The following is an 18,990-nucleotide window of genomic DNA, read 5'->3' on the forward strand; positions in this document are numbered from 1 at the left end:
TACGTTCAAAAATTGTACACCATGTGCCCCCCCCTTCAAGGGGAGGGAACAGGGGTAAATTATTGTTACAGGCAGAGGCAAGGTGGATCCATGTATTGGACACCATTGCCCCTAGAGGGCTTAATGAGCAGCATGGTTTACAAAGTTTTTTGTAGCACATATAGGTCTGTATCACAGACATACATATTGGTACGCTAAATACTTAAAACCAGGACTAGCAATGTACTGCTCACAAGGGAGGTTTGTTGTTAAGTAGTGGATGGTTAGCGCAGTTTTTCTATATATATATATAAAATCATGACTTATTGCTAAAATTAAATAATTTATCTATATCTAAATGATAATAATGCGCTAGTCTTTTGACACATCTGGTATCCCTCTTTTTAAATATATTTTTTTATATTTTTCCTTTGTTATAATTTCACATATTTATTCACTTATTGTATTGTATTATTGATTCTGTAATTTTTTTGTATCATATGTTTAATTATATGCTAATTTTTATGCATGTATCGTATACACAGGTATCTCCCTGGTATAGATTGGCTGTGCGGGTCACGAGGCGGAAATCACCTAGTCTCTGAAGTTTCCCTGCGTGTCACAGACCGGGCGCGTCACTGATGACGCATCCAGGAAGTGCAGCGGGTGATAGGAGACGGTAGGATGAGACGCTGGAGGCGCCACGCTGATACCTGTACCAGGTGAGTAACCCTGCTAATTACAACGGGGGGAGTGACCTTTTGGGGTATATAACATGGTGTGTGTGCAGTGATGGGTTGTACCCTGAGGACGAGCCTGCGGCTCGAAACGCTGGTGTTGGTTATTACCTTGTGCTTAATAAAGCAGTGAAGATTTGAATTCACCTGTCTCCGAGTGACGCCTTGCTTTTTTGCATATATTTGGACCTCGTTGTCTGAGGAGGGCACCGGAGCAAGAAACCAGTATTGTAACCAGTGGAGTGCCGGACCCCGCATCCCTCTATTGTGAGCTGGATCTTTCCGTGGCTGGACGGTCTAAGTCTCTGTCAAGGCACCCACGCCATTTCAATTGTCGTTTTCCCAGAAGGGATTCCCCAGAGAGATACCAGCTGGACATTTACCTCTACAAGCGACCCTCCCTGATTGGTGAGCAGCACTATTATTTATAACCATGGATGCTGAGCTTGGTGTCAACTTTTCACAAGTCGACACAGGGGATTATTTCAGTTACTCCGATGCAGATGTAGATCAGATATTACAAGCAGCGAAATCTTCAGCCCACACAGCTACTGTGGAGAATGAGGACTTATATAAAGATTGGTTTGCGCTGAAAAAACGTGAAATAGACTACATGCTGCATGCCTCAACTTTGGCGGAGTATTATACTGAAAAACACATCCCACGTGGCTTTAGAGTCACTAATATGCCAACTATAGGGCGACAGAACACGATGTTCTGTAAAAAATGGGTTGGCATACTCAATAAATGCTCAATGGACTTACTCCTGCTAGTAGTGGACGAATCCACTAAGGAACTAGGACTAGTAAGGAGCAAATTAGCCTCATTTGAAACTACACACAAACCGGTGTTGTCTGCAGATGCTCAAATTGATTGGTGTGCTAAACTCAACCAACAAATCGAACAGTATCGACGTGAGCTCATAAGATTCAAGCGTGAGAAGAAACGCAAGGTAGAACTGGATTATGAGCAAAACAGAGTGTACTTATGGCTGAGCACCGACAGACCTAAAGGGGGCAAGAAACCATTTGAAAGACGCTACAGAAATCGCAATTATGCTGATTATGATGGAACTAGCACGTCTGCTAGTGATATGGATGTACAAACACCTTCAACGTCCACAACCATCAATACCCACCCTTTAGGTGCCACCACACGCGCTTCCCTCAAGCCACCAGCAGGTCGAGGCGCAGGACGAGGCGCGGACAACAAACCGAAAGGCAGAAGAGGTCGCAAAACCACTCGATAGGTAAGGACCTTGTATTTAATCTGTCTAGTGTCCCTTTAAATGAGAGTGAGGTGGCAGTACTATCTAAAGGACTATCTTTCGTCCCCACCTCTAAAAGAGATAAATTCCAGTGGAAAGTGGACACGTTTAGATTTGGACGTTCCTTGAGGCTCCGAGAGCATTTTTCCAATAATCCTGATATTACTAGTGACATTTTGACACCCCTGATGCCTGTACAGCTGAAAAAGTTACAAGAAAAATCCACCTATGACCCACAGTCCCACAACCCCTCCATTCGGTCCTTTACTAGAATGATGGACAATGCCATAGATTCTGTTGAATATGAGACACTTTCCTCGAATAATTTGACACGCATGGAACAACAGGCTTTGCGTGACTTACAACAGAGGTCTGATGTAGTCATAAGAAGAGCCGACAAAGGAGGTTCGGTTGTGGTACAGGACTTAAGTAAATATCTTCTTGAATGTCAGAGACAGCTAACTGATTTAGATGTATATGAACACCTAACCAAAGATCCTTCCTGTGAATACAAGAAGGAATTGGACAGTTTATTGTTAACAGCGGTCAATGGTGATTACATAACAGAAGAGATCAGTGCAGCCTTACGCACTGAGTTCCCCATTGTCCCCCTTTTTTATACCTTGCCGAAGGTGCATAAGAGCTTAATTGACCCCCCAGGAAGGCCGATAATTTCAGCCAGGGGTTCTTTGTATCACAAAGTTTCCACTTTTCTGGATGCGTATCTCAATCCCTGCATACAAAATACCAAATCATATTTAAAAGACACTAATATGTTAATAAATAAATTGCAGGAGATTGACATATGGCCAGAAAATATGTTACTATGTAGTGCAGATGTCACTGGTTTGTACACCTGCATCCCCCATCAATTAGGGTTGGATGCAGTGAGTGAACTAATCAGTGACAATGTGATCTACAAGGGCCCCCCCGCCCAGCTCTTTATGCAATTATTGTCATTAGTGCTTAATAGGAATTTTTTTACTTTTGATGGCGGTATGTATAGGCAGAAACTTGGCTGTGCGATGGGGTCCCCAGTGGCCCCATCGTACGCCAATGCTTTCATGTGCACCATCGATAAATTACTGTTCCATCAGGGACCGCATAGTTCTAATGTGGTCTTGTATTTAAGGTACATAGATGACCTGTTAATCTTTTGGCAAGGGTCCAAACAATCATTGGAGGACATGTTCACAATACACAATCAATCATCCAGTCCCGTGAAATTTACATTCTCCATCAGTGACACCTCCATTAATTTTTTGGACGTCCTGATTACACAGCAAAACAGAAGATTGTCTACTACTATTTATGTAAAAAGCACAGATAGGAACACATTGCTTCGCCATGAGAGCTGTCACCCATTGCCCCTGCGTAAGGGCTTGCCCTATTCGCAGATGCTCCGGGTGCGACGTATCACTAGTGATCCACAGGAGACCATAAAACAACTAGATATTATGCAAGCCAAATTCGAAGAAAGAGGATACAGACGCAGGGATCTTATTAAAATCAAAGAGAAAGTGTTACAGATACCCAGGGAAGTCACCTTAAATCCACCTGACAGATTGGATCAAGCCAATCAGAGGATCCCTTGGGTTAATCAATTTGCTAGTGACAGTCAAATAGTTACTAAAAAGGTTAAAAATCATTGGCCCCTTATTACCACCGATAAAGATCTACCTGGTCTAAATAAGCTGCGCATCATGCCAGCTTATAAAAGGGGAAGTAACTTAAGTGACTTACTAGTCAAATTAGACATTAGTAATCTAACTAAAAAATCTGTCCCTACTCATTTTATGACACGACCTATGGGCTGCTATAGATGTGTGGGTTGTACTACCTGTGGATCTTTACTTACGGGTAGTTATATATCACATCCCCACACAGGTCGCAGAGTACCCATTAGGTCAGTGGTCACCTGCTCAACCCGCTTCGTTGTCTATGTTCTGTCTTGCCCTTGTGGTCTTTACTACGTGGGCAAGACAGAATGTCAATTCAAAGAAAGAATGGCCAACCACCGCCATGCAATACGGCAGGCTATCTCTAGTGGAACTAGTGATCAGCCGGTGGCTCGGCACTGTGTCACCTTTGGTCATAGTGTAGCGAGTCTACGTTCAAAAATTGTACACCATGTGCCCCCCCCTTCAAGGGGAGGGAACAGGGGTAAATTATTGTTACAGGCAGAGGCAAGGTGGATCCATGTATTGGACACCATTGCCCCTAGAGGGCTTAATGAGCAGCATGGTTTACAAAGTTTTTTGTAGCACATATAGGTCTGTATCACAGACATACATATTGGTACGCTAAATACTTAAAACCAGGACTAGCAATGTACTGCTCACAAGGGAGGTTTGTTGTTAAGTAGTGGATGGTTAGCGCAGTTTTTCTATATATATATATAAAATCATGACTTATTGCTAAAATTAAATAATTTATCTATATCTAAATGATAATAATGCGCTAGTCTTTTGACACATCTGGTATCCCTCTTTTTAAATATATTTTTTTATATTTTTCCTTTGTTATAATTTCACATATTTATTCACTTATTGTATTGTATTATTGATTCTGTAATTTTTTTGTATCATATGTTTAATTATATGCTAATTTTTATGCATGTATCGTATACACAGGTATCTCCCTGGTATAGATTGGCTGTGCGGGTCACGAGGCGGAAATCACCTAGTCTCTGAAGTTTCCCTGCGTGTCACAGACCGGGCGCGTCACTGATGACGCATCCAGGAAGTGCAGCGGGTGATAGGAGACGGTAGGATGAGACGCTGGAGGCGCCACGCTGATACCTGTACCAGGTGAGTAACCCTGCTAATTACAACGGGGGGAGTGACCTTTTGGGGTATATAACATGGTGTGTGTGCAGTGATGGGTTGTACCCTGAGGACGAGCCTGCGGCTCGAAACGCTGGTGTTGGTTATTACCTTGTGCTTAATAAAGCAGTGAAGATTTGAATTCACCTGTCTCCGAGTGACGCCTTGCTTTTTTGCATATATATATATATATATATATATATATATATATATATATATATATATAGAGTACACAGTGTGCGGCACTCGGTGCGAAATGAAGAAACTTTCAATCAGGGAGGCTTAGGTTTAGCAACGTTTCATTCAGTGTTGAATTTCGTCAGGTTATATCCTGACGAAATTCAACACTGAATGAAACGTTGCTAAACCTAAGCCTCCCTGATTGAAAGTTTCTTCATTTCGCACCGAGTGCCGCACACTGTGTACTCTATTTCCCTTCATCCGTGAAGGCACCGGGCGCAGTAAGGATCGTAGGAGAGAGTGCCGGACCTGCCGCCTATCTATATATATATATATATATATAATATTTTTTATCCATGCAGAGTCTTAGAATTCACTCCTATTTCATACGTGGATACAAGTAAATGTTACTATACTGTATATAAAGAGACTCTTATTTACTCCTCAGTAGCGCAGTGATACACCTTTGTTAACCTACATTACCATATACATCACCAGACATTACTATACACATTACAGTACCATACACATTACTATAAATTACTAGACATGACAGTACCATACACATTACTATACATTACAGTACCAGACATTAGGTATGGAGTCCAGGAGCTGAGACCTCTGTCCCTGTGGGAAGGGTCCTGTATGTGGGTCTGGGATTACAGTCACAGGGCACAAGCGTCTGATGTACATACCCTATATTATATAACACTCTGGACACCAGTCTGCTCCACCTGCATCACAACCACGGAGCACCACAGTCTGCGTCACCTATATATAATGTAATAATAATACCAGATACAATTACCTGACGCTGCCGGACACAACACTGGGTCCTCCCTGCTGCTGCCTCCTCCGCAACCCGCAACTTGTTGTGGATTGGACAATAGACACTTCCTCCCGCCCCTGGAACTCAGAGCGAGGGCTGAGTACGGTGGAACGCACAATCCGGAAGTAGAGTAGTACGCATGACCTGTAAGAACTGTGGAACGCAGAGCCCGGAACTTCGTGGCAGCGGCGGGTGAGAGTGTCCCCGTAGACAGGGGTGAGAGTATGGGAGTATAGGGTGACATAGATACACAGTCAGTGTCTACTATGTGACGCCCGAGAGCTGCTGCTGAGGAGACGGCTCCTCCCGGCCTTACACGTGTGCTGTGGGGCTGTGGCTGGGACCTAGTAGCTGTATATCCCTATACAGTGACTGGGGCCCTGTCCCACCCTCTGCCATGGGCTTGTTACCAGCAGTGTGTGGCACAGTATTATTCCTCTTATATAGCAGTTATTATGGTGTAGATGGGCATCAGAACTGGGCTCTCTGATGAAGAACCAGCGGCTGTTCTGTCAGTATTATGTCTGATCTCTCCTTATTTCTTTACGGTCTGTGTTTCCGTTTACAGAATGTGATACTATATCTCAGCTGACATGTCTGCCGCATGGTGGTGTGTGCAGATGTACTGTAATATACAAACACGTGGGCTTCAAACAGTGTGCATAAATATATATAATGCAGGGGTGGGGAGTGTATAGGATAGGCTGTGGGGGTGTATAATTAGGCTGTGAGAGTTGCGGAGTGTATTGTTAGGCTGCGGGGGTGGGGGTGTATAGTTAGGTTGCTGGGGGGGGGGTGTATAGTTAGGCTGCAGGGGTGGAGAGTGTATAACATAGGCTGTGGGGTGTATAATTAGGTCGCGGGGTTTATAGTTAGGTTGCAGGGGGCGGTGTATATTTAGGTTGCAGGGGTGGGGGGTGTATAGCATACAGATGCAGCGCCGCTCATTCATTCCCGGTGCCCGCCAGATCCCTTTCACCGGCGAGCACAGGCCTGGCTGACAGAAACTGTGGTGCAGGTGGCAGGGATTGCGAGCCCAGGAGCTTACAGCAGCAATAGTTCCACCCCTGGCCCTTGTCCATCACAGAAGAGTCCCGAGGTGTGCAGACGGGCAGGAGTCTGCGGCACGCTAAGTAACCACCGCGCTGCACCATGGATGGGATGGGGGGGGGGGATAGACACAGCGCCGCGAATCCACCGGGCCCAGGAAACTCTGCATCCGTCTGCCACAGGGTTACGCTGGCTACTACAGGTTCCGGAACGCCGTTCCTGTCTAAGTCAATTTTTATCTGAACTTCAGGAACGGCGTTCCGGACCGTTCCGCCAGATAAATACCCCTGCATACAGCCATCCTTATATAGAGGCTTAGAGGGGTGGGGTAGGTTTACATACTGGGAACCGATGGGATTGTGAATTTCTGGATCCTGGTGAGCCATGTCACCGGATCCTCGCACAGGACGACTGCAGTTTAGAGTCACTATATAGGTGTCTCTGAACTGCGAGCTCTGGAGATATCATATCGTGTGTCACAGCCAAAAGTTCCCCCGGCTATGGTATTACAACCCCAGCAGGCAACCCCAAGCCAGGGCTGAAGCTGGGGGCTGTCCCCAGCACCCCTGTGTTCTGATGTTAAATGTCTACAAAATAGAATAAAAATAAAGTATTGGGTTTTGTTGTAAAACATCAAGTCCCAGCAAGCCTTGGACAACCAAGTATTAATGGGCATGTTGGGACTTGTAGTCCCACAAAAGAATCAAACCCAAATAAATAGACACAAACACAGAATAAAGTAGAGTTTTATGACACACACCATACACGCCTATCTTGAGCCCATAGGTTTGGTATCCTTTTCCAGTAGACATCCCATGGGTACCTGTAAAGAAAAATTATACTCGCCACCTCCTGTGTAGATCACATCCTCTTCAGTTCATGTAGGCATCCATGGGGTTAAAAAAAACCTGCAAAAATACCTGAAACCAGCGGACTGTAGAGCTGCTTGGTTACACAAGCAGCTCCTTCCTGATTCTGAGGGAAATCCCAGTGATGACAGTCATTAGGAATTCCCTCTACCTTTCGGGAGCGATCTCCAGGGGAGCACCACACCTGATAGGCTGTTCTGCTTCTCCATAGATGTGCATGTTAAGAATGTAACGTGTGTCTATGGCTGGTTCCCACCATAAGAATGTAACATTTGTGTCAATGGCCGGTTCCCACCATAGATGCCTATGTTAAAGTGTTAACATAGGCGTTTATAGTGGGAACCGGCAATTCAGGCTGACCACAAAATCAATTGGGGTCAATTTGTGTAAAACGTTTTTCCCCTGGCTGTGGCATTACACCTGTGGCTGTCAGAGCCCGGTGCCAGTTATAAAAATACCCCTATTATTTTTGTCACTCATATTTTTTTTAACCAGAAGCAGCTCAAGAGCCTGGTTCATACAGGGGATCAGCCTGATCTGCCTTAGTAAATTTGCCCCATAGTCTTACGAAAAAGGCAGTGGTCACCCCAATGACCATAAGAGTCAGTCCATAGGGACTGTCCAAGAGCGGTGGTTACAGAGAGTGGTTTGCAGACACAAGGAGAATATCGGGATCTTGAAATCGCCCATTGTAAAGAACTATTCTAACCCACCTCCTTGTCTGCTTCCAAACCTGGAGGTGTGCGTGAGATGGAGAGAACTGTGGGCCTTATTCTAGTTCACTCTTAGAGGCAAATTCCTTCTTAGCTGGACAAAACCATGTGCACTGCAGGGGGGCAGATGTAACATGTACAGAGAGATTTAGTTATTTTGTTTCTGTGCAGGGAAAATACTGACTGCTTTATTTTTACACTGCAATATAGATCTCACTTTGAAGAAAAACCCCACCCAAATCTAATTCTCTCTACACATGTTACATCTGCCACACCTGCAGTGCACATGGTTTTGTCCAGCTAAGAAGGAATTTGCCTCTAAGAGTGAACTAGAATAAGGCCCTGTGTGAGAGGGCTTCAGATGAGGCCATGTCTGATTAGTGTGCGCCATGTTTCTGCTATTGCCAGAGGGGTGAGGTTGTTTAAGAGAACGAAAACATAGATGGAGTCTAGATTGTTACAGGGTCTACATTCCAAAATATACAATTATTGACCTGTAACGCTATGGGAGAAGGGTGATGTGTTTTATGTTTGCTGGATTCCTGTAGTATTAGATTTTCAACTAATGGGGGGGGGGCGCCTGGACTGGGAGATAAATCCCCAACTAATAGAAGCCGAAGGTGAGAGATTACATTTAAAAAAAAGTGATAGTAAGATGTATGTGATTTTATATATTTTTTTATTAGGGGGAAGATCTGTGTGATATTACAGTAGAGGATATAAAGGGAGAAGAAGAGATGGATCAGCAGTGTAAGGAGGAGGAAATCCCTACAGACACCAGCACAGGTGAGTAATAATCACATGCACATTTATATATACACCTGGTGATCCCTCGGGTCTGCACAACCTAGAGATGTCTGTGTACATTACCATTTCCCTCATGTTCCTGCCTCTCCTATAGCACAGAAGCAAAGGCACATTTCTTATTATTGGCAAATCTGGATCATTTTGTATCATAGACAGGTATATTTTAATTGTTCTAATTAGCTACTAGATGAAGTATAGATAGAAAGAGATACATAGAAATAGTGGTAATGGTAGGCTACGGGACTCATGACCTGTCCTACTGGAGATAATCTGATATGTACATATGTAGTGTGTATTTAGCCACTCTCTGTCTCCTACAGTTATGGGCCCACTAACAGATACCCCAGAGAGATGTCCCCGTCCTCTGTATTCCCAGGATAATGACATATATACAATGTCCTCAGTCACTGTGTGTCTCCTACAGATGGGGCCAGTAACAGAGATACCCCAGAGAGATGTCCCCGTCCTCTGTATTCCCAGGATAATCACATATATACCATGTCCTCAGTCACTGTGTGTCTCCTACAGATGGGCCCAGTAACAGGAATACCCCAGAGAGATGTCCCCGTCCTCTGTATTACCAGGATAATCACATATATACCATGTCCTCAGTCACTGCACGTCTCCTACAGATGGGCCCAGTAACAGAGATACCCCAGAGAGCTGTCCCAGTTCTCTGTATTCCCAGGAAAATCACATATATACCATGTCCTCAGTCACTGTGTGTCTCCTATAGATGGGCCCAGTAACAGAGATACCCCAGAGAGATGTCCCCGTCCTCTGTATTCCCAGGATAATGACATATATACCATGTCCTCAGTCACTGTGTGTCTCCTACAGATGGGCCCAGTAACAGAGATACCCCAGAGAGATGTCACCGTCCTCTGTATTCCCAGGATAATCACATATATACCATGTCCTCAGTCACTGCGTGTCTCCTACAGATGGGCCCAGTAACAGAGATACCCCAGAGAGATGTCCCCGTCCTCTGTATTCCCAGGATAATCACATATATACCATGTCCTCAGTCACTGTGTGTCTCCTACAGATGTGCCAGTAACAGAGATACCCCAGAGAGATGTCCCCGTCCTCTGTATTCCCAGGATAATCACATATATACCATGTCCTCAGTCACTGTGTGTCTTCTACAGATGGGCCCAGTAACAGAGATACCCCAGAGAGATGTCCCCGTCCTCTGTATTCCCAGGATAATCACATATATACCATGTCCTCAGTCACTGTGTGTCTTCTACAGATGGGCCCAGTAACAGAGATACCCCAGAGAGATGTCCCCGTCCTCTGTATTCCCAGGATAATCACATATATACCCATGTCCTCAGTCACTGTGTGTCTCCTACAGATGGGCCCAGTAACAGAGATACTCCAGAGAGATGTCCCCGTCCTCTGTATTCCCAGGATAATCACATATATACAATGTCCTCAGTCACTGCGTGTCTCCTACAGATGGGCCCAGTAACAGAGATACCCCAGAGAGATGTCCCCGTCCTCTGTATTCCCAGGATAATCACATATATACAATGTCCTCAGTCACTGCGTGTCTCCTACAGATGGGCCCAGTAACAGAGATACCCCAGAGAGATGTCCCCGTCCTCTGTATTCCCAGGATAATCACATATATACAATGTCCTAAGTCACTGTGTGTCTCCTACAGATGGGCCCAGTAACAGAGATACCCCAGAGAGATGTCCCCGTCCTCTGTATTCCCAGGATAATCACATATATACCGTGTCCTCAGTCACTGCGTGTCTCCTACAGATGGGCCCAGTAACAGAGATCCCCCAGAGAGATGTCCCCGTCCTCTGTATTCCCAGGATAATCACATATATACATGTCCTCAGTCACTGCGTGTCTCCTACAGATGGGCCCAGTAACCGAGATACCCCAGAGAGATGTCCCCGTCCTCTGTATTCCCAGGATAATCACATATATACCATGTCCTCAGTCACTGTGTGTCTCCTACAGATGGGCCCAGTAACAGAGATACCCCAGAGAGATGTCCCCGTCCTCTGTATTCCCAGGATAATCACATATATACAATGTCCTCAGTCACTGCGTGTCTCCTACAGATGGGCCCAGTAACAGAGATACCCCAGAGAGATGTCCCCGTCCTCTGTATTCCCAGGATAATCACATATATACCGTGTCCTCAGTCACTGCGTGTCTCCTACAGATGGGCCCAGTAACAGAGATACCCCAGAGAGATGTCCCCGTCCTCTGTATTCCCAGGATAATCACATATATACCATGTCCTCAGTCACTGCGTGTCTCCTACAGATGGACCCAGTAACAGAGATACCCCAGAGAGATGTCCCCGTCCTCTGTATTCCCAGGATAATCACATATATACCATGTCCTCAGTCACTGCGTGTCTCCTACAGATGGGCCCAGTAACCGAGATACCCCAGAGAGATGTCCCCGTCCTCTGTATTCCCAGGATAATCACATATATACCATGTCCTCAGTCACTGTGTGTCTCCTACAGATGGGCCCAGTAACAGAGATACCCCAGAGAGATGTCCCCGTCCTCTGTATTCCCAGGATAATCACATATATACCATGTCCTCAGTCACTGTGTGTCTCCTACAGATGGGCCCAGTAACAGAGAGACCCCAGAGAGTTGTCCCCGTCCTCTGTATTCCCAGGATAATCACATATATACCATGTCCTCAGTCACTGTGTGTCTTCTACAGATGGGCCCAGTAACAGAGATACCCCAGAGAGATGTCCCTGTCCTCTGTATTCCCAGGATAATCACATATACACAATGTCCTCAGTCACTGCGTGTCTCATACAGATGGGCCAGTAACAGAGATACCCCAGAGAGATGACCCCATCCTCTGTATTCCCAGGATAATCACATATATACCATGTCCTCAGTCACTGCGTGTTTCCTACAGATGGGCCCAGTAACAGAGATACCCCAGAGAGATGTCCCCGTCTTCTGTATTCCCAGGATAATCACATATATACCCATGTCCTCAGTCACTGTGTGTCTCCTACAGATGGGCCCAGTAACAGAGATACTCCAGAGAGATGTCCCCGTCCTCTGTATTCCCAGGATAATCACATATATACCATGTCCTCAGTCACTGCGTGTCTCCTACAGATGGGCCCAGTAACAGAGATACCCCAGAGAGATGTCCCCGTCCTCTGTATTTCCAGGATAATCACATATATCCCATGTCCTCAGTCACTGTGTGTCTCCTACAGATGGGCCCAGTAACAGATATACCCCAGAGAGATGTCCCCGTCCTCTGTATTCCCAGGATAATCACATATATACCATGTCCTCAGTCACTGCTTGTCTCCTACAGATGGGCCCAGTAACAGAGATACCCCAGAGAGATGTCCCCGTCCTCTGTATTCCCAGGATAATCACATATACACAATGTCCTCAGTCACTGCGTGTCTCCTACAGATGGGCCCAGTAACAGAGATACCCCAGAGAGATGTCCCCGTCTTCTGTATTCCCAGGATAATCACATATATACCCATGTCCTCAGTCACTGTGTGTCTCCTACAGATGGGCCCAGTAACAGAGATACTCCAGAGAGATGTCCCCATCCTCTGTATTCCCAGGATAATCACATATATACCATGTCCTCAGTCACTGCGTGTCTCCTACAGATGGGCCCAGTAACAGGGATACCCCAGAGAGATGTCCCCGTCCTCTGTATTCCCAGGATAATCACATATATACAATGTCCTAAGTCACTGTGTGTCTCCTACAGATGGGCCCAGTAACAGAGATACCCCAGAGAGATGTCCCCGTCCTCTGTATTCCCAGGATAATCACATATATACCGTGTCCTCAGTCACTGTGTGTCTCCTACAGATGGGCCAGTAACAGAGATCCCCCAGAGAGATGTCCCCGTCCTCTGTATTCCCAGGATAATCACATATATACAATGTCCTCAGTCGCTGCGTGTCTCCTACAGATGGGCCCAGTAACAGAGATACCCCAGAGAGATGTCCCCGTCCTCTGTATTCCCAGGATAATCACATATATACCATGTCCTCAGTCACTGTGTGTCTCCTACAGATGGACCCAGTAACAGAGATACCCCAGAGAGATGTCCCTGTCCTCTGTATTCCCAGGATAATCACATATATACCATGTCCTCAGTCACTGTGTGTCTCCTACAGATGGGCCCAGTAACCGAGATACCCCAGAGAGATGTCCCCGTCCTCTGTATTCCCAGGATAATCACATATATACCATGTCCTCAGTCACTGTGTGTCTCCTACAGATGGGCCCAGTAACAGAGATACCCCAGAGAGATGTCCCCGTCCTCTGTATTCCCAGGATAATCACATATATACCATGTCCTCAGTCACTGTGTGTCTCCTACAGATGGGCCCAGTAACAGAGAGACCCCAGAGAGATGTCCCCGTCCTCTGTATTCCCAGGATAATCACATATATACAATGTCCTCAGTCACTGCGTGTCTTCTACAGATGGGCCCAGTAACAGAGATACCCCAGAGAGATGTCCCCGTCCTCTGTATTCCCAGGATAATCACATATATACCATGTCCTCAGTCACTATGTGTCTCCTACAGATGGGCCCAGTAACAGAGATACCCCAGAGAGATGTCCCCGTCCTCTGTATTCCCAGGATAATCACATATATACCATGTCCTCAGTCACTGCGTGTCTCCTACAGATGGGCCCAGTAACAGATATACCCCAGAGAGATGTCCCCGTCCTCTGTATTCCCAGGATAATCACATATATACCATGTCCTCAGTCACTGCGTGTCTCCTACAGATGGGCCCAGTAACAGGGATACCCCAGAGAGATGTCCTCGTCCTCTGTATTCCCAGTATAATCACATATATACCATGTCCTCAGTCACTGTGTGTCTCCTACAGATGGGCCCTGTAACAGAGATACCCCAGAGAGATGTGTCCGTCCTCTGTATTCCCAGGATAATCACATATATACTATGTCCTCAGTCACTGTGTGTCTCCTACAGATGGGCCCAGTAACAGATATCCCAGAGAGATGTCCCCGGCCTCTGTATTCCCAGGATAATCACATATATACAATGTCCTCAGTCACTGCCTGTCTCATACAGATGGGCCCAGTAACAGAGATACCCCAGAGAGATGTCCTCTGTATTCCCAGGATAATCACATATATACCATGTCCTCAGTCACTGTGTGTCTCCTACAGATGGGCCCTGTAACAGAGATACCCCAGAGAGATGTCCCCGTCCTCTGTATTCCCAGGATAATCACATATATACCATGTCCTCAGTCACTGCGTGTCTCCTACAGATGGGCCCAGTAACAGAGATACCCCAGAGAGATGTCCCCATCCTCTGTATTCCCAGGATAATCACATATATACCATGTCCTCAGTCACTGCCTGTCTCATACAGATGGGCCCAGTAACAGAGATACCCCAGAGAGATGTCCTCTGTATTCCCAGGATAATCACATATATACCATGTCCTCAGTCACTGTGTGTCTCCTACAGATGGGCCCTGTAACAGAGATACCCCAGAGAGATGTCTCCGTCCTCTGTATTCCCAGGATAATCGCATATATACCATGTCCTCAGTCACTGCATGTCTCCTACAGATGGGCCCAGTAACAGGAATACCCCAGAGAGATGTCCCCGTCCTCTGTATTCCCAGGATAATCACATATATACCATGTCCTCAGTCACTGCATGTCTCCTACAGATGGGGCCAGTAACAGAGATACCCCAGAGAGATGTCCCCGTCCTCTGTATTCCCAGGATAATCACATATATACAATGTCCTCAGTCACTGTGTGTCTCCTACAGATGGGCCCAGTAACAGAGATACCCCAGAGAGATGTCCCCGTCCTCTGTATTCCCAGGATAATCTCATATATACAATGTCCTCAGTCACTGCGTGTCTCCTACAGATGGGCCCAGTAAGAGATATACCCCAGAGAGATGTCCCCGTCCTCTGTATTCCCAGGATAATCACATATATATACCATGTACTCAGTCACTGTGTGTCTCCTACAGATGGGCCCAGTAACAGAGATACCCCAGAGAGATGTCCCCGTCCTCTGTATTCCCAGGATAGTCACATATATACCATGTCCTCAGTCACTGTGTGTCTCCTACAGATGGGCCCAGTAACAGAGATACCCCAGAGAGATGTCGCCGTCCTCTGTATTCACAGGATAATCACATATATACCATGTCCTCAGTCACTGTGTGTCTCCTACAGATGGAGACAGTAACAGAGATACCCCAGAGAGATGTCCCTGTCCTCTGTATTCCCAGGATAATCACATATATACCATGTCCTCAGTCACTGCGTGTCTCCTTCAGATGGGCCCAGTAACAGAGATACCCCAGAGAGATGTCCCCGTCCTCTGTATTCCCAGGATAATCACATATATACCATGTCCTCAGTCACTGTGTGTCTCCTACAGATGGGCCCAGTAACAGAGATACCACAGAGAGATGTCCCCGTCCTCTGTATTCCCAGGATAATCACATATATACCATGTCCTCAGTCACTGTGTGTCTCCTACAGATGGGCCCAGTAACAGAGATACCACAGAGAGATGTCCCCGTCCTCTGTATTCCCAGGATAATCACATATATACCATGTCCTCAGTCACTGTGTGTCTCCTACAGATGGGACCAGTAACAGAGATACCCCAGAGAGATGTCCCCGTCCTCTGTATTCCCAGGATAATCACATATATACCATATCCTCAGTCACTGCGTGTCTCTTACAGATGGGCCCAGTAACAGAGATACCCCAGAGAGATGTCCCCGTCCTCTGTAGTCCCAGGATAATCACATATATACCATGTCCTCAGTCACTGTGTGTCTCCTACAGATGGGCCCAGTAACAGAGATACCCCAGAGAGATGTCGCCGTCCTCTGTATTCCCAGGATAATCACATATATACCATGTCCTCAGTCACTGTGTGTCTCCTACAGATGGAGACAGTAACAGAGATACCCCAGAGAGATGTCCCCGTCCTCTGTATTCCCAGGATAATCACATATATACCATGTCCTCAGTCACTGCGTGTCTCCTTCAGATGGGCCCAGTAACAGAGATACCCCAGAGAGATGTCCCCGTCCTCTGTATTCCCAGGATAATCACATATATACCATGTCCTCAGTCACTGTGTGTCTCTTACAGATGGGCCCAGTAACAGAGATACCACAGAGATGTCCCCGTCCTCTGTATTCCCAGGATAATCACATATATACCATGTCCTCAGTCACTGTGTGTCTCCTTCAGATGGGACCAGTAACAGAGATACCCCAGAGAGATGTCCCCGTCCTCTGTATTCCCAGGATAATCACATATATACCATATCCTCAGTCACTGCGTGTCTCCTACAGATGGGCCCAGTAACAGAGATACCCCAGAGAGATGTCCCCGTCCTCTGTATTCCCAGGATAATCACATATATACCATGTCCTCAGTCACTGTGTGTCTCCTACAGATGGGCCCAGTAACAGAGATACCCCAGAGAGATATCCCCGTCCTCTGTATTCCCAGGATAATCTCATATATACAATGTCCTCAGTCACTGTGTGTCTCCTACAGATGGGCCCAGTAACAGAGATACCCCAGAGAGATGTCCCCGTCCTCTGTATTCCCAGGATAATCACATATATACCGTGTCCTCGGTCACTGTGTGTCTCCTACAGATGGGCCCAGTAACAGAGATACCCCAGAGAGATGTCCCCATCCTCTGTATTCCCAGGATAATCACATATATACCATGTCCTCGGTCACTGCGTGTCTCCTACAGATGGGCCCAGTAACAGAGATACCCCAGAGAGATGTCTCCGTCCTCTGTATTCCCAGGATAATCACATATATACCATGTCCTCAGTCACTGCGTGTCTCCTACAGATGGGCCCAGTAACAGAGATACCCCAGAGAGATGTCTCCGTCCTCTGTATTCCCAGGATAATCACATATATACCATGTCCTCAGTCACTGCGTGTCTCCTACAGATGGGCCCAGTAACAGAGATACCCCAGAGAGATGTCCCCGTCCTCTGTATTCCCAGCACTGTACAGAGGAGAATCACAGGACCCCACAGGAGGATCAGGTAGGTGGTATCTGTCAGGATATCAGACTTAGAGTAAAACAAATCATGGTATTTTATTATGTGTAGTGATTAATGTACTTTTTAGTCCATCTGTACCCTATGTCCAACTTCTGTATGTCTCTATTCCCCATGTGTGTCTGTAAAGGGTATTATATGGTCACACAGGAAGTAGCCAGGGGGAAAGTGTATCATTTCACCAAAAGGCAATCTCCACAGGGGGTAATCAGGACATAACCCAACTACCCTGTTATTGTTCCTTCTATTTACCCTTCCTTGTGCCTTCCTGAACTCTAGCAGACCTTGTGGAGCCTGACAAAGCAGGTGGGCAGCAGGAGAGTGACAGCTGTAGATTGAAGGAGGGATAGACCTAATGCTTGAACCCACCAATCAGGAAACTGGACGACCCCACGGATGGTGCAAGCACCGTGGGAATTTGGAAGCTCTTAAAATCTACTTTTACAGCCCAGCTCCTCATGTTGGTCACTGTCCTGGGCCAAGAGGTCATACTCTGCCTAGGTATCTGGTGGAACGCATCATCTGCCCTGGGTGGCCCAACTATACTCCTGTGTGGAGTGTTCAGTGCTGTGTGGACTTTATACAGGTTTCCTGCACTATCACGGCTGTGTGGATCCCTGTGGAATTGAGGGAGGACTAATCTGCTATCACTGCTGTGTGGATAAGTGATGGTTTTGTGATGTGGAACTGTGACGCTACAAGCACTGCCTGTTTGGACTGCTACCTGGATATCGTTCTATGCTACATTTGCCTCTTGTTCCTGTTTTTATCTATTTGTGTGCGCTGTGGAAAAGAAACCGTTATTTTGGTTTCATCTGCTCGGTGTCTGAATGATTGGGGAACCCCGTATCCTCACAGTATATACCATAGTGAGTTATCACTACATGATCTGTAGAGAAGCTGTGTGTGTCTCATACATTAATAATTACTGTTGTTATTTAGGGTGGAGGCCTGGCTGATATTAAGGTAGAAGATACAGAAGGAGAAGAGACGGATGTGACTGATATTAAGGTAGAAGAGACGGAAGTGAGTGATATTAAGGTAGAAGATACAGAAGGAGAAGAGATGGATGTGACTGATATTAAGGCAGAAGATACAGAAGGAGAAGAGACAGATGTGACTGATATTAAGGCAGAAGATACAGAAGGAGAAGAGACATATGTGACTGAGATTAAGGTAGAAGATACAGAGGGGGAAGAAGAGACGGATGTGAGGTGTGACCAGCAGTGTAAGGAGGAGGAAATCCCTACAGATACCAGCACAGGTGAGGAATAATCGCTTATTAGAGAGTCACATATTCTCCTTGTTCTGTCACTACAGCAGCCTCTTATCCTGCACCCTCCTCTGTCACTACAGCAGCCTCTTACCCTACACCCTCCTCTGTCACTACAGCGGCCTCTTATCCTGCACCCTCCTCTGTCACTACAGCGACCTCTTATCCCGCACCCTCCTCTGTCACTACAGCGGCCTCTTGTCCTGCACCCTCCTCTGTCACTACAGCGACCTCTTGTCCTGCACCCTCCTCTGTCACTACAGCGGCCTCTTATCCTGCACCCTCCTCTGTCACTACAGCGGCCTCTTATCCTTCACCCTCCTCTGTCACTACAGCGGCCTCTTATC

At 46.3% G+C, this 18,990-nt stretch overlaps 4 protein-coding genes across 15 annotated transcripts in view; 1 reads left to right on the forward strand and 3 right to left on the reverse strand.

Moving 5' to 3' along the window:
• LOC146010130 (uncharacterized) overlaps nt 1–18,990 on the reverse strand; it is a 424,288-nt gene that overhangs the window by 344,707 nt on the left and 60,591 nt on the right. Inside the window, exon 1 of one of the 8 annotated variants that reach the window (XM_083151050.1) lies at nt 5,797–5,900. The exons of 6 other annotated variants lie outside the window; for them this stretch is intronic. The gene's annotated coding sequence lies outside the window, so the exon portion shown is untranslated. Of the gene's footprint in view, nt 1–5,683; nt 5,901–18,990 lie in introns of those variants that run through there. One more of the 8 variants, XM_083151049.1, reaches the window with a different exon arrangement.
• Nucleotides 1–18,990, forward strand: part of LOC146010169 (uncharacterized) — a 263,545-nt gene that overhangs the window by 229,506 nt on the left and 15,049 nt on the right. For 2 of the 4 annotated variants that reach the window (XM_083151138.1, XM_083151141.1), the window contains exon 4: nt 18,313–18,634. In XM_083151138.1, coding sequence (XP_083007264.1) covers nt 18,313–18,634 — 322 coding nt within the window. Of the gene's footprint in view, nt 1–5,833; nt 6,034–9,135; nt 9,236–17,257; nt 17,356–18,312; nt 18,635–18,990 lie in introns of those variants that run through there. The other 2 variants (XM_083151139.1, XM_083151140.1) reach the window with 2 other exon arrangements.
• LOC146010153 (uncharacterized) overlaps nt 1–18,990 on the reverse strand; it is a 360,112-nt gene that overhangs the window by 205,774 nt on the left and 135,348 nt on the right. The gene's annotated exons all lie outside the window — the stretch shown is intronic.
• The window catches only part of LOC146010228 (uncharacterized), a 239,166-nt gene that overhangs the window by 151,918 nt on the left and 68,258 nt on the right, over nt 1–18,990 (reverse strand). The gene's annotated exons all lie outside the window — the stretch shown is intronic.

This window comes from Crinia signifera, chromosome 6 (genome assembly GCF_055691185.1).
Source record: "Crinia signifera chromosome 6, ASM5569118v1, whole genome shotgun sequence".
NCBI classification, from domain to species: Eukaryota; Metazoa; Chordata; class Amphibia; order Anura; family Myobatrachidae; genus Crinia; species Crinia signifera.